The sequence below is a fragment of the Leptosomus discolor genome, chromosome 9, assembly GCF_034619465.1.
Source record: "Leptosomus discolor isolate bLepDis1 chromosome 9, bLepDis1.hap2, whole genome shotgun sequence".
Classification (NCBI taxonomy): domain Eukaryota; kingdom Metazoa; phylum Chordata; class Aves; order Leptosomiformes; family Leptosomidae; genus Leptosomus; species Leptosomus discolor.
In genome coordinates, this window is record NC_141399.1 from 11,605,959 (window position 1) to 11,630,135 (window position 24,177).

At 41.6% G+C, this 24,177-nt stretch overlaps 1 protein-coding gene across 9 annotated transcripts in view; it reads right to left on the bottom strand.

Moving 5' to 3' along the window:
• SLC6A6 (solute carrier family 6 member 6) overlaps positions 1 to 24,177 on the bottom strand; it is a 125,234-nt gene that overhangs the window by 5,544 nt on the left and 95,513 nt on the right. For 8 of the 9 annotated variants that reach the window (XM_086469742.1, XM_086469744.1, XM_086469745.1 and 5 more), the window contains 9 exons: positions 23,049 to 23,288; positions 22,335 to 22,469; positions 19,884 to 20,118; positions 13,835 to 13,967; positions 10,346 to 10,480; positions 8,325 to 8,428; positions 8,086 to 8,210; positions 3,270 to 3,382; positions 506 to 643 (listed from right to left, as the gene is read on the bottom strand). In XM_086469742.1, coding sequence (XP_086325868.1) covers positions 506 to 643; positions 3,270 to 3,382; positions 8,086 to 8,210; positions 8,325 to 8,428; positions 10,346 to 10,480; positions 13,835 to 13,967; positions 19,884 to 20,118; positions 22,335 to 22,469; positions 23,049 to 23,288 — 1,358 coding nt within the window. Of the gene's footprint in view, positions 1 to 505; positions 644 to 3,269; positions 3,383 to 8,085; positions 8,211 to 8,324; positions 8,429 to 10,345; positions 10,481 to 13,834; positions 13,968 to 19,883; positions 20,119 to 22,334; positions 22,470 to 23,048; positions 23,298 to 24,177 lie in introns of all 9 variants that reach the window. The other variant, XM_086469747.1, reaches the window with a different exon arrangement.

Here is a 24,177-nt window from a genome sequence, read left to right on the forward strand (position 1 = left end):
CAACCGTGCTTTTCCAGTTGTTTTTAAAATCTGGCTTGGATTTTATTTTGGAGATAAATATCACAACACAATGCAGCCACTGGAACATATTCCCATCTTGCTTATACTAGAATAAATCCAGTGGTATTTAATTGATTCAAATCTGTGTAACTAAGATAAAAATCTCTTTCCCTGCATGCATTGGATGGATTCTTAATCTGTTGCACTGAAGGGTCCCAATGTGTTTCACCATTCAGAGCCAGATGTTAATATTCATACTCATGTTGATTAAGACCTGAGATCAGATTGAATTTAATGTGATTTCTTGTCTCTGTTCCTCTGACTAAAAAGGGGGGAATATATAGCTCCCTTTCAAAATGCTTTCAGATCTAGAGATGAAAGATGCTCTGCAGATCTAAAGAGCACCACTCCTCTGAGCGGCTAATTCCACGCAGTCACATTCATAGCTAAAATTGGTCTGAAAACTGGCTTAAAAAGAGCAATTTCCAGCACCGCTGCCACTTACCTCAGTCACCATAGTTAGTCCCAGAAGATAGCTAAGGAAACATACTATAGCGATGAAGATTTCCCGTCGGTAACCCTTCCTTAGGAAGGATGGGTGCAGATCAACTAATGACGTGATCTGTCCTTCAACTTCAACAAACTAAAGGGGGAAAACAACAACAAAGAAACGTGACTTGAAAATTACCTGCCATGCATTTTATCTGGGCTCATACTTGAACAAACACTCCACAGCAACACCCTCACTGTACTCTATGGCAAAATACTGCTCTGAATAAATACATCAGAAGCCATTCCTTTGTAACCCAGAGGTTGAAGTGTGGGGGTAGTTTTCAGGTTGGAATAAGCTTTCAGAATTGCCTAGTAGCCTCACGAACTACCAAAGGGGCTCTGTAAATGCAAGCTGCAAGGACAGAGGAAGTTAATTTGATGACAGGAAGGCACTTATGTGGCTTTTATGTTGTAGCTGTTCCAGATGAATACAAGATGTATGCTAGAAAAGAGGCAGAGAGAAAACACTCAAAAAAGCCTGAGCTAGGAGAGTACCTCCCAGCCTTTTTTTTGATGTGCCAGAAAATCTCACAGGTACTAGTTAGGTTAGTTCTGCAATTGGATATAATTCTACTCTTGGGTTCGCTAGTGAAAATCCAGCCAAGGGAAAGCAGACTTTGATGTGAAATAGCAGCACTTCTTGACTGAACTTGCTTTTTCTGAACCTTTGAGCTGAGGGACTTCTACAGCTGTACATACAGATCCCATACAAAGATTTGATAAACTATTTCCATGTGTAAACCAAAAATGAAACTCTGAATAGATGAGCTAAAAATGTTACTTTATCTAGCTTCATGATAACTGTATTTGTACTTACTTGCCATTGGAAAACTACATGTAAGATGTGTAACTTGAGTTAACCAAATAACCCAAACTGGATTTGAATAAAAGTTTAAAGTTAATCGACAACCAGATACATTTCAACCATGGAGAAAAGCGACTACTGAACTCCCCTCAAACAAATCCAAAGAAGGGATCATTCAGCGGATTTGTACTTTCAGCCTGGCAAGGTTCAAAAGCACCAAGTCACTGAGGACATGAGGATACCAGAGAACCAAGGCTGCCTCTGCAGAAATCATCTTCACTCTAAGTGCATACATCATCTTGTAACTAATGAGTTACCATGGAGAGTGTATGAAATAGCACTATTTCAAGAAAAGCTGTCTTTTCCTACCCAATACCTATATTGCTCTTACAGTGCCCTGTGACAACTCTACCCTCTTTGACCACGAGCTGAAGCTCCATTTTGGAAATAGAGACTGTCCTGCAAACACTCCACCGGATTTTGTTGCCTCCTATCTTGTTACTTTGACTCTGTAAAACTGGTTTTCTTTTTAAATGGAACCCTTTCCTTTGGGCTGATTTGATCTTAAACTGCTCCAGCATTCCAGAAACCTGCTTGACTGCACTCCAAAAAACAGAGGGGTGGAGGACAGAAATTAAGCGCTCCAATTAGTTTTAATCATTCTATGCAGTGAGGAGCTTTTTAAAATGACTAGACAGTTTCCAGTTTGCATAAGCACAGGGTTGTTGAACTAGCATCAGGCACTTTTACATTTACTTTGGAACGACTGAAAGTTGCTCACTAGAGTTCAAAGATTAAGCTGTAAAGAGCAGTTCAGGGCAAATGGAACATCAAAAATGTAAGAGATTAAGTACACAACAATTGGGTAAAAATCCATTTATAGATCTCTCCTCATACAAGAGAGCATTTAGCCTAAATGAACATTTCATCCTTACCAATTGTGTTTTTACAATCTTTCTTAGGGACTTTCCATTTGAGTGGTGAAAGCTGCCTGTTGCCTTGAAAACTGCAGCAATTCTTAACGTGCAGTTACTTCATAATCCCTGGTCACCCATGTTTCCTTGTAAGTGGACTATCTAGAAATGATTTACAGGTTCCTTTGAGGTATTTAGTCCAACATTCCTATAAGCAACCACTGGGAAAAATAACCTAACTTCTTGGACTGAACTTCTTGATTTTTTATGCTCACTAATTAATAGCAGTGTCTGCTGTATAATTAGTACAGCTGGAACCCAAGATGCTTTCTGGATCATTTGGAGGTCCTGAATGTGTGCTGGTGATGTGAAAGTCAGCAGGATTCCACATTGCTCAGCAGCTCCGAGCCTAAGGCCACTGATAAAGGCTGTGGCTTTGTCCTCCTACTGTTCATGAAGCCACCCTGACTACACTGTACAAAACATTTCGTGCTTTTTGTGCCTCACGATGGTTTTGCTTTTCTTTTTTGGCACTTGGCAACTATCAAAGCCTGTATTCCTAGTAGTTAGTAATTCTCACAAAGTGTTTTAATGATGGTGTATACACACTGCAGGTGATCACAATGGCACAGAGTACTCTGTGGAACAGACTGCTGTAGTCCTTTATGTTTTAAAATGATAAAGCTCTTCTCCAAAGTAGGAAAATATAGCATGGCAACCAAAAGTGGTAGTTTGCGGTCAGACTGGGACTGATACTTAGGTTAGGGAGTCTTGTGGACTCCATTAACTCCTGATGACAAAGACTTACTGAGCAACATCATACTATGAATCAACAGTCACAGACTCATCAAAGGCATCCCCTGCACTAAAAAGCCACCCAGATTAATTCCTCTTAAGCAGCATCAGATATTCCCTTCTTAACTCATGCCTGTAAAACCAGCTTTTCTGTCAGCAGCGCCGATACAATAAGCCACATATTTCTTGCACATCATACTAACCTGGCTATCCAGTCCAAGCAACAGAAGCATAATAAAAAAAAGGATTGCCCAAAAGGTGGGCAGTGGCATCATGGACACGGCTTTTGGGTAGGCAATAAAGGCCAGGCCTGGACCTAGAGAAAGAGAAAATAGGAAAGGGGAAGGGAAGGGAAGGGAAGAGAAATAGTAAGTACCAGCTCTTTGATAAAGGTAGCCACACTCAAATGCAGGAATGCCTGGTTCCGTTCAGATAAATCCAAACGCGGCTGGAAATACCAGAAGTGAAAGAGTTTGGCTCTTTTATCTGAAATCGAAGCACGCATGACTACAGCAGAAACCACAGGCAAATCCCCAAGGCCATTGCTAACAGATCACCAGTTTTAACATCTGTCTCAAACATGCCAATAATGGAGGTGGTCCTACACCTGCCCCACTCAGACAGTATTGGGGGCTGGGGGGAGAAGGGGTGACCCAGGGGGAATGGCAGAATCCCACTGCTAGCCCACATGGTCACGATGAAGATGATGATGAAACTCTTTTGCATGCAGGGAAGGGGACTTTGATCCAAACGCTCCCTGGGATTTTGCTAATGCAACCACTGCCTCTCTCTTTATGCAACCTCCAAACCCAGCACGGCTTTTCTAGAGCAGGGTTTGCACTCCAGGAGTCTGCTCCTTTGCTTCTGCAAACCCTCACCGCTGCACTGAAGTGATCAGGCTACTCCTAGTTATATCAGCTGCAGTCCCTGAAAAAAAATCCCTCCTGCTGTTAGGAATTGCTGGTGTGTAAAATCACTTTGTGTAAAAACTTCCCCACGCTGTCACATCGTCTGCCCCTATCCGGCCAGCCTCCGCAGACCTGCCGTGGTGATACTGAACATGACCAACATGAGCCCCCAACTGCAAAACAGACTGCAACAGTCTGGGAGCACCAGCGGGGCTGGGAATAAGTGCCTGGTTTCTCTGCTCTGGAAACCAAAGCCTTGTGTGGGAGTGCTCATCACTAGGCTGGGTCTCGTCTGCGCCATGGGCCAGACGGTATCTCACTCGTGCCCACACACCAAGCATACGTGCAGTGCTCTCGCATGCTGATCTCCAAAGGCGCTCTCAACAAAGGTGCTATCAGCTATTGCTTGTGAGAGCTTTTGTCAAGAGAGAAAGAGCCCTCTCCAAGTGGGAGACAGGAACACTGGCAATCTGGCATTTACGGCAGGCTCTCAGAGTGGTGACAGAAATTTGGTGAGGCTGACAAAAAATTCTGAGGGCAGATTTAAATTCAGATTAAAACCAGGAATGCCTGGCTTGTCTGCTTGTTTGCTTTAAGAAGCCTTGAAAACCAGCATTTTCCAGAATTTTGAAGTGGATCCAAATAATTTTCAATGGGAAAAGTAATTTTTTTACAACTGCTGCAGTGCGGGGACAGAAATCTTATCTCTGATCTGTACAGAAAAGTCTCTAACGCTGCTCTTCCTACCTCCCACTTTACCTTTCCAACAAGAAAGATGGAAAAAGAAGCAAGAGAAAGAGGTAAAAAAAAAAAAGATGACTTTTTTTTCAAACTAAAGAAAACTTTTAAGTCACTGAAAATATTTCAACAGAAATAAATACAAGTTAGCCAACAATCGAGCAACTAATTTTATTTAAAATGAAACACAACTAAGATTTCATATGACAGAAGATACGAAAAATTGGTGAATGTCTCAAATTTTGGGGGGCTTTGCTTTTTTTCCCCCTAATTCAGTGGATACAGTAGATCCTCCCTGAGGGAGAACTGCTACTTAGATGGCATTTGCAGTTGATCTGTGCAATTGATGAGACAGATGTAAAACTACTCTCCTCAAAACTTGCTGCAATTCTGTATGCTTTGGCCAGTGAAACTGTCCTTGCCCTGTGATACCAAGTGCCCTAAGCCCTGTGCTAGCTTTGATTCTCCTTTGAAACTGAGTGTTGAGATAGAAAAGTCCATGTGAAAGAAAGTGTTCCTGGCATCCTCTTGACTGGACATAAATAATATAAAATCATATTTAATTTGAAACTCTGTTGCTCTGAAGGGTGTTTTGCAGAAGTGAAGCCCTTGTGGCTGCTATTAAGAGCTAATTAGGATGGCCACAATCCCAGCCCACTTGCTGGCAAAGCGCTGTGGCACGGCTGGAGAGCACTGCGGAGGCAGAGATCAGGAAGGCACTAGGGAGACCAAGGCACTATAGTCAGCCCTGCTTAATCTGAATTTGTTGGCAAATCGGATTTTTTAAAAAAGGCAAATCTTGTGCTGTTTTAACACTGCTACAAATTGCACGGGTGGTAAAGTACTTCTTCCAGCCAAACAGAGATGCAGCACAGATTAGACAGGACTCACTATGGCTTTGTTGAGCCTCCACTGCTTTCCTCTCTCCCTTTAAAAGTATTTCTGAAAAAACTCAGGTGCTATTTATTAAAAATCTGCTTTCTCTGGGAAATTAGAGGGGTCTAACTTAACTGTCGTGTAAACCTATTAAAGCCAGTGAAGGCCAATAGCAGTGACCAGTGCTTTATGTGGGAGCCACCCCTCGCTGATAACTGTGTCCTGGGCACGTTGCACCAAGGCTGAAAAATGCGGCCATGAGATTCTGCTGTCAGGAAATTTGTTGATGTGGCCCTGGCTTGCAGGAGGGCAAACAAGGGAACAAATGGTGTCACGCATAGGACAGGAAGGATTTAACTTGTTGGGTGGAGATGGGGGGAGCAGGAGGTCTCGGCCTCATGGTCAATATTTTCTCCCCAATGCTACGGCCAAGCAGCAGCGCCTCTGCTCACCTTTTCCCTGACCCAGGGGAGCGGTTCTGACCTTGCATCATAGGAAACTAAAAAAGGCAAGGCCAAAAAAAAAGAGGGTCAAGGACCTGCTGAATGTCTCTGTGCTAAGAAGTCAGCAGTGGGGCAGCAGCAGCAACAAGAGCCTCCCCATGGCCCCCTGTGGGTCCTGGGACACTCATCCCAGGGGACCAAGCGGTCTCCAGTGGCTCTGTGCCTGATCTCTGCTGAGAAAGGCAGCAAGGAAACCCATGGGAAGTAGCTTGCATAATTTTGGATGATTTTGGTAATATTTAGTGTCATGTGAAAAATGTCCCTTAGGATTTAGCCAAAGACCAGCCAGTGATAATGGGCAACCCACTGAACAGTGAAACGGTTGCAATCTCTGGCCATTATCGACTAAGGCTGAATTTAAATAAAGCAGAAAACCTGAAGGAATAACCACAAAATATTCAAGAAACCAAAAGCCAAGTTTGGAAGCTAATCAGTGCTCTCATTGTCCCCATAATAAGCTAAAAAATCCCTCCTTTAAAAAATCGCTTTTTGAGCTGTTGATGAAAAAATGCTATGTAAACACTAAGTCTGATAGTTAATTTGTATTTAAACATTACTTAGCAATCCAGTGTTACTATAAAACTGTTTAATTCTAAAAATGTCAAGCAACAGAAATAGAACTGCCTGTTTATCAGAGATTTAATAATAAGAATGACAATAAATATTGACCAGATAAAAATCTAATGTGGAAATTCTTGGAATTGATCTACCTACATATAAAAAAAGGGGGCTATTTTTGATTCATTCAATAGGATGCTTCCTGTTTTTAAACAAAGCAATCAAACTCCAATCAAAATAAGCATTATGGCCAAGACTGTTAGCTAATTGTACTTGCAGGAGCTATGCCAATTGCAGCCCTCCAAGAATCCAGTGGTGCCACCAATGTCATTAGTTTTTCATTAGCCCTTGTGAAGTGAGATATTTTTCTTAAACATTTAACTCCCAGAGCCACGTGATTAGCAGATATATTGACTTTTTCTTGTTAATAGCGTATTTGCAGAGGAAAGCTTTCAAATACTATGCTGGTGAATTCAAATTGCTCAAAAAAATCAGAAAGAAATGCCAAAAGTTCACTCAGGTGACATTGTTATTACTTGAATCTGATTAGCTTTAAGCCTCATGGCTGTCAAGGCCTGACTCATTATTTTGAAATGGTAATTCCCTTCTAATCTGTCTGTTCTACATGAAAACACATGGTTACACCTGCCCTCATGGACAAGACATGCACAGAGGAAAAAAAATGTCATCTGTTTGTCTGAGATACATTCACATGCTATGAGGATTTAGCCTTCTTCAGCTGCAAGTGCATAGCTGAACATTAATGGGAAGAACACTTCTGATATAAGGGAGGAACCTAAGTGTACATTCACTTTCAAAATGGACTTATCACAGTTCTATCAACCTCACACTGAAGCTACAGAGGACAAATGTAGGATTCTAACAGCTACAGTTCCTGTGGATGAAATGGTCCACAGAACCCAGAAGGAGTTCTCCAACTTCTCTTGCCTTTCAGTGAGACTTGGGAATGTATGCGTGTATGTCCCTTCAAAAGGTCAAGGTAATATTCCCACTGCAGAGCTCTGCTGTGAGCAAGCAACACTAAGCTATGAAAAATACATAACCACTGGCTATTTGCATTTGAATGAAAATAAAGGTAGACTGAAAAGAAGGATGGAATAAATTCTCAAATCAGTGACATTCTGGACCCTAGATAATGGTGTGGTTATCTTAACTCTAACCTCAACTCAAATGGATTAGCACACTCTAGGAAATGTGTTTGCTGCCCTGTTAATCAAGAGAGTAAACAATACAACCCCGGCTAACCCTCACTGCTCTAGATGAAAGCCCAAATCAACAATGTGCTTATTTTTCTGGAGTTTATGGGAAATCTTGTTCTGTTTTTATTGCTTAGATGTTAGCTGATTGAGTCTGCAGAACTTTGCTCACACGCTAGGCGGCAGTGCCCACCACCACTGCCACCAATACCATCGTACCTGACTCTGCCACATCAGCAATGTTCACCCCTTGCTCTTGTGCCATGAAGCCCAGGACGGAAAAAATTGCGAAGCCAGACACAAAACTGGTACCACTGTTCAGGCATCCCAGCAGCAAACAGTCCCTAAGTCACACATATGTCATGGAGCAAGTTAATTAAAAAAAAAATTAACCCATTGTCCCTACTTTATTTACATAATTTAGCTAAAACACTAAACCCCCTTGGATGGAAACTTGCCTATAGCAGTTGTATTTGTACTTGTTGTAGCTCCCCAGGGAAGTCATTGCTCCCAAGCAGATTGCATATGAGAAGAAGATTTGTGTCCCTGCATCTATCCAGACCTGAAGGGAAAGACGGAAACACTGTTATTACCGGCATCGTTGCATTGCAACACTCAACGCAAACACACAGTTCAAACTATGCAAAATCAACAAAATAATTGCTTCCATTGAGGGTGATAGCTAAAGGAGCAGAGAGAGAGGGAAAGAGAACATCACATTTGCAAGTTTGGCTTTTACAGGGAAAAAAAAATTGTTAGCATCAGAGCTCACAAGAACATCATCTCTGCAACAGTTCCTGTATCCCCTCCCCAGAGATGCTCAGTATTTCTAGTTTCTTAGTCATTCAGCTGATCCTTCCTGTTGGCGCAACAATAAACGTATTTCAGTGCAATAGGAAATGCAGAAGCATTTATAACATTGCTCATTTCAGTTGTAACTCATTTCAGTTAGAATCGGCTGACAGAGTTACTAAACTGAGGATGTGAAAAGCTTGAGAAATAGGTTTGCGTATTCGGTTTGTTTGTTTTTCTAGCTTTCTGGTTGTTTTTGTATCTGTCCAAATGCAAGATAAAAAGCCATAGGGGTGGGGGAAAACAAGCAAAATTCAATGCACTTTGTAAGATATGTATCTGATCTCGGTCTCATGACTCTTCTCCTGATTACATTAAAAAAACATATACAGAGTGAAATAACAGTATGCTATCAACTTCTCAGTTAGTAAATACATAGCAAGTTATCAAAGTGCATCCATTGAATCCCATCTGTTCACTTCTTTCTGCTAATGCAAATCTGCTAATGCCAGTAGAAACCAACAAGTCTGAGTAAGTGAAAATTAAGACTGTAGATCATTACCTCCTCCCTCCCACCATGGCTTTCCAGCACCTTGCTGACTGGTGTCTCCTTGGAGAAGATGCATTTGCTAGACCATGGGAGAGGGCCTGCCAGCTCACATGAATCTCTTCTACATTACTGGCTGATGCTTTGGGCTTAGGGCTAATAGTAGATCATAAAAACGATAGAGTCTCATAAAAGAAGATTCATTCATAAAATATAATGTCTCCTGTGAAGAGGGTGTCTTGTATAAAGAGGGCAAGACTACAGAATTAAGCAAATTTCCACAATGCTTTCTTTCAATTACACTTCTCCTACTTTAGTTATTTAGCTATCATTGCAGTTCTATTTCAATCAAATACTCATCAGAAAGAAATAGCAAAGACCGATGTTATCTCCTCTCACTGTGACCAACATTTTGTTATTTTCAAAGATCCCTTGTTTTCTTTTTTTTTGGGAGGTTATTGCATTTTTTTTGCATTTCTCACATGATCACTATTGGCTGAAACGATGCTGGTCTGCGTGTCACATTTGCACTCTGTGAGCACTGACAGGAATCTTTACCTAATCACAGCCTATAAGAAAGAGTAAGCCTAGATTCACTAGCCAGAGCTAAGCAAACAGTCATTCCTGTGCCTCAGAAACCATTTTTCTCCACCTTTGCATGGGTTTTCATCCCTCTGTTATTTCATTCACTTCTTTCCCACTCTCCTCCTATTGAGCAGTGGGAGCTAGGTGACACTGGTACTCACAGTTGTTGCTTGTTGTTCCATCTGTGAAGCTCACGCCTCTCTCCTTTGAAACTAAAGACTATCCTCATTAAAAAAAAATGCATCTCCCTTACCTTACCAACTGAGATTGTATAACGGGACAGAGTCTACAGCCTCAGAATCCTTTGACACAAAAAAAATACACATGCATACACACACATACATACATACACATGGAAAGATGCATTACCACATATAACAGTGACCTTCTCAAGCAGATCTCTGGAAAATATAACTCAGCATTAATGTTCATGCTATATTTGGACCTCTAAAGACCATGGAAAAAAAAACGTACTGCCATTACATCACCACCATCATCCCCCCACTCCCTCCTTTGTGTAAGAAATCGTCCCGCTCTCCACTCCTGGTTCTGTACCTGTGGGTCAGCTAACCGTGAGATATCAGGATAAAGATAAAACTTGATGCCTTCTGCAGCTCCAGGCAGGGTCACACCACGGATGAGCAGAACAAGGAGCATGATGAACGGGAATGTGGCAGTGATGTACACTACCTGGTAAGAGAAAAAAAAAAAAAAAAAGAAGGGATGTTTAGTCTGTGGCAGTCAATGCTACACCTCCAGAATCAAGAGAGATCTAACGATGGGAATTCAAAGCCCCCTGGAAAAGGAACCCAACCTGAGTTTCTGTATGTACTTTTAAGGTAATGGTCTTTACCACCTTATTGCTTTAGGCCTGGAGACAATGCAGGTTCATCAGTCCGTCCAGAGACCCCCCCCAGACAGTGGTCATGTCACTCAGGCAGAGAACATGCAGGATTCTATACAACTCATGACTTTCGTTAGAAATTCTGCCTTTGCCCTGTTTGTCCTCCTCACATGACAAGTGCATCTCTGCCAGGGAAGCTGAAGAGATTTCCTCACCGAGGGTGCCTGAAGCATTACCTCATTCTTTATTTGCACTTAAAAACTGCAAACTGTTTTGCAAGCTCTGCTGCTACCTCTGACCTTGCTGTGCAGCCTCACTACTGCTCCTACAGGAATTTTATGTGGCGCTTCCTTCAGAGATGAAGATAATTCGGTCCGTGCTCCTGTGTCTCCCTTCCCATCACCTTGAATGCATGAAGCCCTTCAGGTTGGCATCAGCCTCAACAGTGGTAATTTCCAGTCCCATAACTTCATTCTTGCCCTTGCTGCCTATTCAGCAACATCATTATTGGAGACTAAGGCTCTATTCATCCAGTTTGAGAATATGTCTTCATTATCTTTAACCTCTATTCCCACTCTCTTTGAATAACAGCCTACTTCTTGTTATCTTCTCATTCATTTGATGAAAGAGCCCTTTGCTTTAATCTCCAGCGCAAGCATTAATTGAGCTTGCATTTGGACAGTTCTATCTTTAGACCCACACTTTTTGACCTCTAACATTTTGCTTTCTTTGCTCATCAGTGCTTTCTCTTATTTTTATATAACTGCTGTGTTACAGTCAAGAATCACTACTGTCCAATAAAGGGCATTTTTCATGGAATCAGATGATTCCTCCAGGTAATTACAGTTTGCTGCCAGGAGTTAAAATGTATTTTTGTTTTCCAGAATTTGTTTAACTACAGCAAAGCTCCTGGGATGCACCATTTTTCTTCTTAAGTAAGTCCTCTGAGAATAACGAGGAGAACTCAAAGCCTGCATTGCCATAATAATTCACAGAGCTGGACTGATTTCACAAAATGAAAGGCAATCTTTTCATACGCATCCTTTTTAATTCTCTCCTTTTTCTGTATATTTTCCACTGACAAAGAATACATATTACATATTACATATTAGCCCAGTTTCACCAAAACCAGAAGGATAACAGTGGAATTTCTGTGCTTTCTGATTTTTTTAAATATAAGCCAGGCCTATCAAAAATCAAAGTTTTCTTTCAAAAAAAATATATGCCTTGATGTAGTTGCAGGGACTGAGTAAATGACACTCAGAAAGTAGCCTTTGCCCTGCAGGTAAAGATTCTCTTGTAACACTGAAGGAATTTTTTAAGATCAAGCACATTATCTGAAGCATAAGCACAACTATTATTTTTCCTCATGATTTCATGTTTATTTGTCCAATATGCTACTACAAGATTTAAAAACTATGTGGGTTTTTTTTTTTCCCCCCACTCTCCAAAGAGCCATTAGCACACTGGAAAGCAGGGAAGTGCTATAAACAACCGTCTACTAAAGTAAACTAGACTTCTCAAATAATTCAAGTCCTCCATTAGAGTTTACAGTTTACTTTTGTTTGACCCCAAAGTTAATGGAGTCAACCGGAGACTTTCCAATGGTTTTGTTGGGCTTTGGCTCCACACTCACACGAGCTCAGATGCTGCGGAGAGGAGGCAGCAAATTCCTACCAACCGTCTTGTCTTAGAAATGAGACCATTTTGCTGGATCTCCAGAAAACACAGGTTTTTAGATAACTGATTTTAACAAACCTGTTTTCAACCTGGTACCTTCACAGGGCTTGAAATAGTGTACCATAGGGAGCCTGGAAAAATCTCACAGAGCTACCATAACCTTCACTGAGCAGACACCAGGCTTGCTAAAGAAATGTGCGCTGCCACTCAGCTACTATACGAGATTTAATGCGTTCACCTTTACTATAAAACTTACACAATCACCTCATTTCTGTCAACATATGCTTTAGAGGTAGGAAGCTGTTCTTCGGGGCAAAGCTGGTGGGAATCCAGGGTAAGGCACCAGCATGATTTTAACGAGGCTCCATGATAAAAATTACAGAAAGCAAGATAGAAATGACAATAAAGCAAGTAGTTTAGTCAACAGTGGAACTAATGAGGTCTGGTTTCCTACGGAGTTTTGTCTCCTGGTTGATTCTGCAGTGTGTAATAAGGTAAAACTGCTAAATGACACAAATGCTCACTCCTGACTTCTCTAGGGGCTGATAAAAGATGGGTTCATGCTGTGGCCTTTTTGTCAGGCAGGACACTAACAGGGTCACTCCCTTCCACCTAGCTGACAAGAAACGTGTGGGAACCTAGGATCTTGAGACTTGTCTACCTCTGTTAAGACTTATCTGAAACACTGCCTCAACCAACAGGTTTGAAAGCTAAGACCCACACATATGCAATGGCTTCAAAAGCCTTTTCTCATGAAAATATGTTTTAAAACACTACTGTATGCAAGGGGCAATAATTTCATGCTTCATGTTGTTAAGGGACTGGCCAAGATTTGCTGTAATTTGCTTCTTGCACTGGAGTAGGATGATTTTCAGGAATGATTTAACTGTTATCCTTTAGAGAAAAACATGATTCTGAAGTGCACACGATGAGACTAAAACCACAAACTATCCAGGATCTCTATTAAGGAGAGTGCTTCTAAATGAGTACCTAAGTTTAGTCTTCTGTATCCACACAGAGCTCTTCTCTAAGTGAGTGGCATTTCAAAAATGCTATGCATCCACCAGTTTCCACTGACTTAAAACATCCCTACCACAGCTATGTTAACATCCACCCCGCTGCACTGAGAATGAACTTGGGCGGTGTGAGAGCACAGACAGGGGCGCAGAGCACCACACATCACAAGCCTAAGACCTTGCACGCTCATGACATGAAGCAGTGGGACATTCATCCTCAGAGAGGCAAGGTGGTACTCAAACTGTGCTTGTATCGCTTCTTGATGCCATTCCAGTAATGGCTACTTGACTCACGGGCATTTTTGGCACTAGCAATGACTTTCAAAAGTCAATTGAATCTGAATCCCTCAAGAGAGGGATAAAAATTCAGTGCAAAAATAGTTTTTTTTCCCAGGAAAAAGCGAGTATCTTTAAGAACAGCAGTGAATATCTTTAAGAACAGCATTATTTAGTATTCCTAACATCTGCTAACCACAATGATTATAAGGGTAAAAGAGCACTTACTTTCCCAGTGGATTTGACTCCTTTCCAAATGCAGAAGAAACATATCACCCAGACGAGGAGAAGACACAGTGCTAGATCCCACTTGATAATACCAATATCTTCAATTCCCGAGGACAAGCTCAGTACATTGCGCCTGAATATTTGAAAGGAAGTAAAACAAGAGAGAGATGCAGGACCTCAGTTGATGCAGAATCTGGTTGTGGTGGCTGTATATATGGAGTATACAATGGTGTGTAGGGTAGCAGATACCTGGGTAGATTCCTGCCCTTTGAACACTGCTTGCTAAGTCAGTGTGGCTTATGTGAGCAAAGCTGAGCTTGGCAGCCCTACATCTTCCCTCTCTGTGGTACTCTTTTGTTCAATATATTGCACAGCTTTTCATTTTAAGCTCTTTTTAGCAGCTTGTGACCACCTCAATATGAGACAAGAAAGTATGCTCAAAGCACTGTAGCTTTCACAATTGCTCCCTTGAAGAGGCTAGACTGACTTGCCCTGGTGTCGCCACAAACCCTGGCTCTGAAGCCACACAGCAGCATTGTACACGATGTCTTCATTACGGACGCTTGCAACTGGCCTGCACCTGTATGTTCCTCCTCTTTTTCAGTTCATTAGCAAGACAGCCGCAAGGAGGAAAGGGAAAAAGCAACGCAGGGAACCATCACACCACGCAGCTTTGCAGGGCGAAGGCTGGAGCCATTACCCGTTCTCCCCCCATGGCCCCCTGCACATAGACACTGCCTGGGCACGCTGCCCTCTGCCCCCAGGAGGGTCTTGTTTAGCTAACTCCAGATATTTGGTAAACTTTATTCTGTCACTTAGGTGAATAAATAAAAAGAAATTCCTAAGCTGGGTCTTAAGGGAGCAACATCTGACCATCAAACTACTCTGTTCAAGGGGAAAAATTCGTTAAGGTTTCTCTCTTTTGGCAATTGCCATGGGTCATTGTTAAATACAGATTTTAAACTATTTTTTTTTAATTTCATGCAACATACACTGTCCTTGCACACTGGACAGACCTTGTCATACCTGGTACCTACTTCATTTGTCAAATATGTATGAAAGAACAAATTGTTTCTTACTATTCACTTAGCTGAAACTCCCCTGTAAATGAACCTACTAAACTCTGAAGAGTTTCTGCAAGATTTTTTTAAGTCACGGAGAAGTCTGACCTCAATTACAACAGAAATGCCTTGCCCCAAGACTAGAGAAATGAACTTGCTACCCAACAAATTGTTCATTAAATTTTATTTTCAGACAGCTATAAAAATGAGCTGTTTTCCTTCACCTAAGTCATCGAGAGCTGAGACCACAGCAGTCTGGGGTGCTGTACCAGGTCAGGCCCATAAGTGTGGTGTGCACAGCTTTGCATGTGGATCCAGTACAAGACAAATCACTGCGGTTTGGTTTTTCCCTGAATTAAACTTTTTTTTTTTTGCTATTACCATGGAAATAATAACGAATGATGTCACCGATAGAAAATCTGCAATTAGTTTTTGGAAAAAAACCCTGGATCAACTAGTTTAATAGGACTCAAACCCTCACCCATCTGTTTTTGTGTCTCTGTCTGCCAAATTCACTTGGATTACCTGTGTGAATGTGTGCTCACACCAAATGCTTTATTCTCCCTGAATGTGTGTATATTTTGTTATGGAAAAGGAACAATGGCACCAGACAAAGTCTGTCCTAATCAGCTATTCACCAGTTATGAGAAACCCCTTGGTAATGAATATTTGGCATAAAGTTGCAATCCTGGTTCACCTGAGCCTAAAGAAATGAGGGAAAAACCTGCTGCGCATATACAAAAGAAGAAAATACATTTATGAGACGACAAAGTTCAGCTGCAACCTTCTGTGGCTTTTTTTAAAGATAAATGGCAATTTTCCAATCTCAGGGGCAGCTCATATTAAAAAGGCAATCTATAGAGCTAGCTTGCAGGAAGCCATGAATAACACATTTTGGAATAGGAAGCTCTATTAATGCATTCAGCTAAGACTTCTTTGCTTTTTATTGGGGAACTAAAATAAGTGGTCATCTTACCTAGAGTTTGCCCCAGCAATCCTTTCAATTTTTTTTGGAGAGCACCCCAGTGGATTACTAAGAGCCAGATATGTTACTTTTCTACGGTGAGGCAGCAAGCGCACCAAGTGATGTGCTGGCTTTATCTGTTCGGGGATACCTTGTCTCACAAAGACCGACTACCTCAAGGAATCTGCTCAGAATTACCAGGGGAGCCTCAGCGTTAAAACTGATTCATGCAATCTAACCCAATGTGTCTTTTCAGCAGAAGCACTCAACCTGGATTTGTGAAACCCTGAAAATTCAAGTTCCGGAAAGAGCACAAGCTGGGCTATGGTGACAGCTCTTCAATTTCATTACACAACCCACTGCTGCTTAGATTCAGCCAAGTCCACTCACTAACTTCACGCCACTTATGCATGAAGTTGTGATTAATTCTAATTTATAGTCTCGATGCTGTCACTAAGTGTCACTCATACATAATCAATGGGAAAACAGTCTGGGGCTGAGTTTGTTGTAAACATGAGTTCTTGAACCTTGTTCATACACCAATACGTTCTAGTGATGTGTAATATGGAGATGTAATAGGAGCCGTAACTGGATCTAGAACATAAACAAAAATAAAATGAGGAGAGTTATGCAATCCTTGAAGGATATTCTGGCTCATCACTAAAGTGAATGCAGACAGGACCTTTCATACCAGGAAAGCGGAAGCACCCTTTTGTGTTGGATGGATAAGAATAACTAATGCTGAAGCAGTTGTACCAGAAGACTGTCAGAAGGAGAATATGAAACAATTTTTAAAACTCTCAAGTTTGCCCCCAAAGGCAGAGGCAGCTGCCCTAGATTTTTTTTAGTTTTTGTGTTGCTCCCTTTGGGACTACATGCCATTAGCATGTGATGGTCTTTCTTGGGATTTGGACGAATAAAGTCTGCTGATTACCAAATATTTATAAACACTTGGCCAGCACCAGACAATCAGTGGTTTTGTTCAACCGTAATTACCCCATAACACTTATCCCTTATGTATTGATGCATGTGTAAGCCTTTAAGGTTTTGGACTTTAAAATAAAATCTTCAGAAATAAGACCTGAAGCATGTGATACCAAGAGGTAAGTCTCCTGATACAAAGCCAGATTTGCTTAACCCCCTTTATTGCTGCTCAAGCAAGCATGTGATTTGCACAGAACATTAATTCAAATGAACTGAAATGTCAGGCTGTACTATAGGTCCAGCCAGGCTGAGAAGGGCACGTGTTATTCAACGTGAAGAGGTTAATGCATCAATGTGGTCAATTATATCTGGGCAGCATTAGTTTTACAAAGCAATACTCATGAGGACACTACATAAATGTCCCACAATAAAAAATGGTATTTGGTTTCAGAAACCAAATACTCACAAACCCCTGAATTAAATTGGAATTAATTGTGCCACAACGCAGATGGGAGTCTTCAGTTAAAGACTACTTATTGACCTGTCCTTTCGATGTGGGTAGCTGGCTGTCTGGCAGCTGGCATTGCCTATGATGGTGAAGTACCTGAAAGTTCTTCAAATTATTTTTAATTTCAGAACTATAAAGAATAGTAGCACGGCTGGGAGAGCACTGGGGATACTGAATGCTTGCACCGTGTAAAAGCTATGCTACTTTAATTACAACAGTGCTGTGTGATCTCTGCCCTTACTTTAAGACACCAGTAGTTGTTTATGCAGCAAGAACAGCTATTTTTAATACTTCTGTAAGTGCCATGAGTCCCAAAGGCAGCTTGATCTGTTAAGGACAGTTTCGCTCATGATGAAACAGAGAGCTATGGACAGTATGTCTGTATTAGCAGGATTATGGAGACAAACTCCTCCCTAGCACGACTCCAGGGAAGAGTTCAGTTCACAATGCTATCTGAGGACAAAAGTCAAAGTGGCTGCAAAGTGCAAGGAGAGCTACCTCCAGGAGCACTAATTGCTGAGCCACCTTTGCTCTGTCTGTGCTCCAGAAACAGCGAGGGCAGGACAGAGGGGAGCGGAAAGCGCTGTGAGGATCAAGGCTTTGACCTCCAGCCTCAGGCACCTCCAGCCTGTCTACGCCTGTTAGGCTGTGTCTACAAAAGGATTTGGTTCGGCTTGCAGGGGGGTTTTGAGGACAGAAACTTTTTTTTTTAGAGGAAACTTAACTGAAAGCTCCACCCCTAACATGTTCCCATGGGGACATCGTTCCCCCTACCCATGGACAGGCTGCCCTGCATAAGGCCCTTCACCGTGTACCTGCTGTGTTGTTACCCATGGAAAGCTCTGGTGTCCCCTGTGGTCCTGGTGCCCTCACCCTTTCTTTTACAACCACTTTTCCAACTCCCAGCCCAATTTCCTTCTGCTATGGTATCTTCAGTCTCCTGAAGTGGACATGCCACCTGGGGCCTCAGGGAGACAACTTGGCCCATAAATCTGTGCATTACAGCAGTAGAAGCTTCTGGAGCAGCAGGAAAACCCCATGGCCACACCAGGAGGCTGCTAAGATTACTGCACAAAACTGATGATGAACACAGTGCTTTTGAAGTCCTGGAGTAACTTTATTTCAGGGGCAGCGCTGTGGACCCGCTCTTCTTAGGGAGGCCTTGAGGAGACCTTTGAACATCCTACCAAGCTAGCCACTCATTTGGATTCAAAGCCCTCAGTTCCAAGGTCATTGTGGGAGACTCCAAAGCAGTGAGAGTTGCTTCCTCTTCTACTGTAACCTGCCTCTAAGTTCCCCTAAAACATCCAAAGGTACTATTTAACAAACTTTTTCCAATTCTCTCCATATTTACAAGGGAGGAAGTCACCTGTGAAAGCATATGTCACTCAACACGGAAATGCAATGCTCACGGCACAGAGAAAATGACTGCTCTTACAGCCTGCACTCTGTCTCTCACACTGGCCACTGGTGCCTTTTGACAAACTGCTCATCCAGATCCAATCTGCCCTTTGTATTTCAGCTCTTGTGTTGCAAATTCTAGAACAGTTCATAAGATTATTTTTTTCTAAACCTAACGCATGCCAAATATCTTCAGCATGAACATCATTCCTGCTAGGGCTATTGGCTGACACTTCTTTTTAAAAATAGAGAAGTAGGTACAAGTTGATCAGGGATCAAACTGGACTTTAATCATGCTGAAAAAGCCAAGCTGGGTCAGAAACTAATTCTACTCTTAAGTAACCAACTGAGCAAGCAAAAAAAAAAAACCAAAAAAACCCCTTCCTAAGCTATTTGTAGAGCCTTTGGATTTAAGTTTCACTACAGGTGTCTGCCTCTGCTGCTATGTTTTGACGTCTATATAAACAAATAGAGATTTGAGGTCATGACCATTCAGAAATCAGGTTATGCAATATAATTTAGAACTTGAAAAATAAGAGAAAACTGGGAATAAGAAGCTTAGGCCTGATGAAATCCAGGCATCTGGCAAAACAGAGTCTCCTCAGAGACTGCAGAGAAAAATGATGTAACAAAGATGACCTGAGAAACCTGCAGTACAGGACAATGTTCACCACCTCTGCCAGTTTTATTGGTGAGGTCAACGCCTTTCTTTATTGTTAGACTGATAAGAGACGTGTTATAGCTTCACAAAGCGTACTGCAAATGCTAACAGCTGGGGAAGAGGGAAAGGCAACCACAATGGGGGGTGATTGACAGTGTTTCCATTGTAAATCCATGCTATCAGTGCACCTGAAGTGACATGTTTCTGTTCTCATGTTGCATTTGGAGAATCCCAACCAAGCAGGAAACAACTTTTCTTCCAAACCAGAAATTACACTGGGTTTTTAGGGCTCTCTGTATGCTCTAGGATGAACGCGGTTTTACATCTAATGCCTTCCTCCACTGCTCCCAGACTGACCAGTCTGTCTCAGCATGGGCGAGAACCTGTAGGAAACACCAGTCAAACAACTGGCAGCCAGAACAATTTTCTTTTCCTATCTAACATTCCCCATGGCCCTTCCATAAAGTTTCAGGCCTGACCTCTGGCATGCCACCGAAGCACCCCAAAAGCACCACAGAGGGGGCACTTACTCCCAAAACTCCGTGACAGGGGAGGTGAAGTTAGTGGCATTCAGTGATATCCAGAGCGTTTTGTTCTTCCTGAGAGTGTCTTCCACGCAGGTTGGTGTGTTCCACTTCTGGTGGCAGTGTGCCCACGGCAGGACGCTCTGGAAAGACTGGAACAGGTAGTAGAGTCCCCAGGCCAGGATCACGATGTAGTACACATTCAGAAGGGACACAATCACTATGGAAGCATAACCAATTCCTGGGAAGAGGGGGAGAGAAAAGACATATGCGCAGACATGACAGCCGCTTCTTGCTAGGGTGCCTTGTGATCTCATGGAGCTGGTGCTATTCCCACTGTGTTGAGAACTTCTATCCCACTCTACCACACCACTGTTGGAAGCTCAACTCAACTTGATCATATATAAGCACAGACCTGCCATCACCTCTGACTAGCATGGGATCTCAGGGTTGAGTTTCTGGCTGTGGTTTGTTGACAGGAGGTCTGCAGGACATCTACCGCATTTAACATTAACCCAGCTATTTAAAATTTTATTAAAAGGAAATCAAGGCATCACGCTTTGCTTATTTGGGAGCTACACCATCTCACAACTTAGGTACCTACTTGGGAAAAATCATTCTCACCACACTGTCCCCTAAGCTGGCTCCCTTGGAGGCAGCTTGGCTGGGCAGCCCCTGCACCACTCATACTTACCGACTGGCTTGGCTCAGCCTATGTGCAACAAAAAAGATAGCTCTTGAATGAGTTAAAAAGGAAAATTCCAAAGCTATCAATGTGAAAGCTGCTATTTCTGTCCCAATTTCACTTGTGCAAAGGAAGCATGATATTTGTAGCTGTTATGATTAATTAGATCAATGTTTAACTCTGCTATCAATACTTGATGATAAAAAATGTTCCCTGTTTGTTTTCAAAAGCAGGGTCATGGGCAGATAAGGGTGAGTCCTACACAAATTCGGGAGGTGGTGGAATGCCGTTCCAGTGGAGGCTTTAATTAAATACTACAACTGCTCTCCTGAGTCTGGTATCTCTCTCCTAGCTTGGCAGTTTAGCTCCACCAGCAGATTCATACTACATCTTAAGTTAGAAGCAGTCACTATTTTTTTAACTACAAAATAAAAGGACTCTGAAAAGTCCCCTTTACTGAAAATCTTTTAGCTCCAAAAAGTTTACCATTTAGAGATAACAGGGAAAAAAAAGAGATTTCCTTAAAAACTTAGAGCAGTTTCCTACAAGAGGATGAAAAGCCCATAAGGTTCCCTTTAACATCACTCTGATGGCTACCCCAGCACCTGGGATACCTGCCTCATATTTTACAGTTTCAAACCTTATTGCAGCAGGAGTCTTTACCACCAGAGATTATTTTTATGTCAGTTGAAAACAAGCAGAGCAAGTGGAGTGTACAGCTGCATTTCATTCAGGATATACAGCTAGTCACATTATTAGAGCTACAATTTCTCTTTATGGATGCCTGGGAGATTGCTATTTAAACAACGAACATTGCTTCCTCCTCCTCAAAAAAAAAAAAAAAAAAAAAGACAAAAAAAAGACTTCATAAAAGTGGGAGGAGAAGGAAGAAAATGGAGCTAAAGCTGCACGATTATATCAACTTCAGCAGTGTTCTGAGTGGGAGTGTGAGCCATGGAGAAAGCCCTAACTTCTGCTTGGGGTGACATAAGGGGAGAGAGATGCCTGGAACAGCAACAATGGCAGAGCTAGAGACACGTCAGTGTGAAGTGCCCACTCTTTCCAAATGGGATTTGAAGAGTGCCACTCTGTTTAGTGTAATTATTCCAAATGCCTGTGGTGTCCAGCTGTAAAGGGTATTCTATACATAGAGGCATCCTCGGTAATTTTTCTAACCTGTCTTCCATTTTTCATTCTAGTTAACTTCCAGAGTAGCATTCATATAATTCCTGTGAGCGGTGAGTGATTCTTTGTTCGCTGGCAAAGGCCCTTCAATAACATCAGACCAACATGCCTGTTTGCCTGGACCTGCTCAGTTATGACAAAAGTCACATTCCTGAATCCTACCAAGATACACTGTCCAGGTTTTGGCTGTATCAGTAACAGAGGGATGAAGCTTTCATGTGGCCGAGGGATTTTGATTTCCAGATCAGAGTAATATTTTGAAGATGCTTTCACTAAGGCCATCTAGCCTTCCAAAACAACACTTCCTCCAATACCTGTGAACAAAATGTGCAATTGCCTTTTTAAGGCATAATATGCAATTTCTTTCTTGCTGATCGGCAGTTCTGCCAGTTAACAAGATGATAGCATCAAAATCAATACCTTACTTTGTCCATCAGACTCTCTGACTTCTACCTCCCCAAGAACCAATATCATACCCTCAATTACTACAGCAAATAGCTGAATTAATGGACATGAGGGGAATAGTGCTGCTGTATGTGGTTTACAGAGGTGTCTTTAAGCAGTAAAGCACAACAAGATGTACTAACCAGTGAAAATAGGGCAGATCTTTTCCCAGCATGTAATTCCACCTTCAGAGGTATACTGTCCTAGCACCACCTCCAGGAAAAACACGGGAAGACCTCCTCCAAACAGGAAAATGAAATAAGGTATAAGGAATGCACCTGTTGAGAAAATATAACAGTACAAAATTGAGATGAAGTGAATGAACATACATAAGATTGTCTAAAAAGAGGTAACAGGCATATATAAACAAAGAAACATATTTAATACTTTAATATCAGTATAAAATAATCTTATTCTGGAGTATTTTTGCTCATATTCTCTGCAAGAGGAATGGATATTTTCTTACCTTTTCAAAGTGAAAATCTGCAGTAACAATGGGGTTAGGCACACAACAGTTTCATGTGGCTCAGAATGCTCTTGTTCTGAAATCCACTGGTCTGAAATCCTACTGGTCTATATTAATAGCATATCTTTTGGTTAAGACTCAGACTCAATTGTAGCAGAAGTAAAAGAGCAGAAAAGGTTCAGTAGAATAAAATTTTAAATTGCTATTGTTTTTTCCTAATATAGTTTCCACAAAAACTATTAAGCAATAAAACAATCTTTCTGAAGACTGGTGAAGAAGGCAGAACACGGATGTGTGAATTTTGTTTTTAAAAATTGGATAAAGGCACTGAAAAATAGTAAGCATAAGGCAGACAGATTGATTCACGAGTACAAAATAAAGAAATACTCACCTCCGCCATTTTTGTAGCAGAGATACGGAAACCGCCAGACATTGCCTAAACCAATAAATCCACCAGCCACGGACAGCAGAAAGTCAATCTTGCTCGCCCACTTCTCCCGCTGGGGCGGCTTTCCTTCTGCCTCATCCTCAGGCCGTGTCCCCGGGCTCTTGCCAGGGGAAGGTTTGAGGATGTCCTTGTGGAAATCTTTCAAGCACTGAAGCTTTTCCTTTGTTGCCATATTTCTGCTTTCTACATTAAAAAAAAAAACACAAAACCTTGGGTTTATTTAACAGTCTTTACTGGTAGAGATCTCTAACACTGCAAGAACTGTTTTATCAAACTCATTCCATAAAAAACAGTGCTGTTTATCAAGCTGAGATATAAAAATACATCTGCTGCCTTCACTGACCAGGAGAGACAAACCACTGCTGGGCTCCGAGGTCACCTCTTGCAATGTAGGAGATAGCAAAGGTTTGACACGGCTGCCTACCTGTTGGCTGCAGACAAAAGGTGTATAAAGACTGCACACTGCATTGGCATCAGCACATGGTGTTACTGAGCAAGTGTGTCATGCTGTTTCCATGCCCATAGTAAGGTACAAATCACTGTATTTGATTCCTTCTCAAACATTTAAGTGAAATACAGCAGAACAGTAAATCTCACCTTTGCAGATAAACCCCATTCCTCTATTTCCCAATAACCTGAATCATGCTGCATCATTTATTGCCTGCAATTTCCTTTCCCTGAAGTATTATAAAGCTTTCAGAAAACTATACATTCATAAAAACTGGAATGGAAAGTCATTTGTTTTAATCAACCTGCAGGAACTGAAGGAATCTTTTCAGTTTATTCCATTTTCATAACCGCATTTTTTTTCCCTTGACATCAATAAAGGGACAAAAATAAACCTTTATATTCAATTATTGTCTTATGTGCACCTAGGCGATTGAACAGTTTGGCAAGAATGATGGCTCCTTAATTAATTAAAAGTCAGTGGCATGAGTCACTTGATGCAAAACCCAAAGCATACTAAATCATAGCTGGTTTTATAATTTATACATATAATTTATGGTGTTAAAAAATCATAGATTGTGTAAAAATAACAACAGAAACAATTACTCTAACAAGTGCCTTTTTA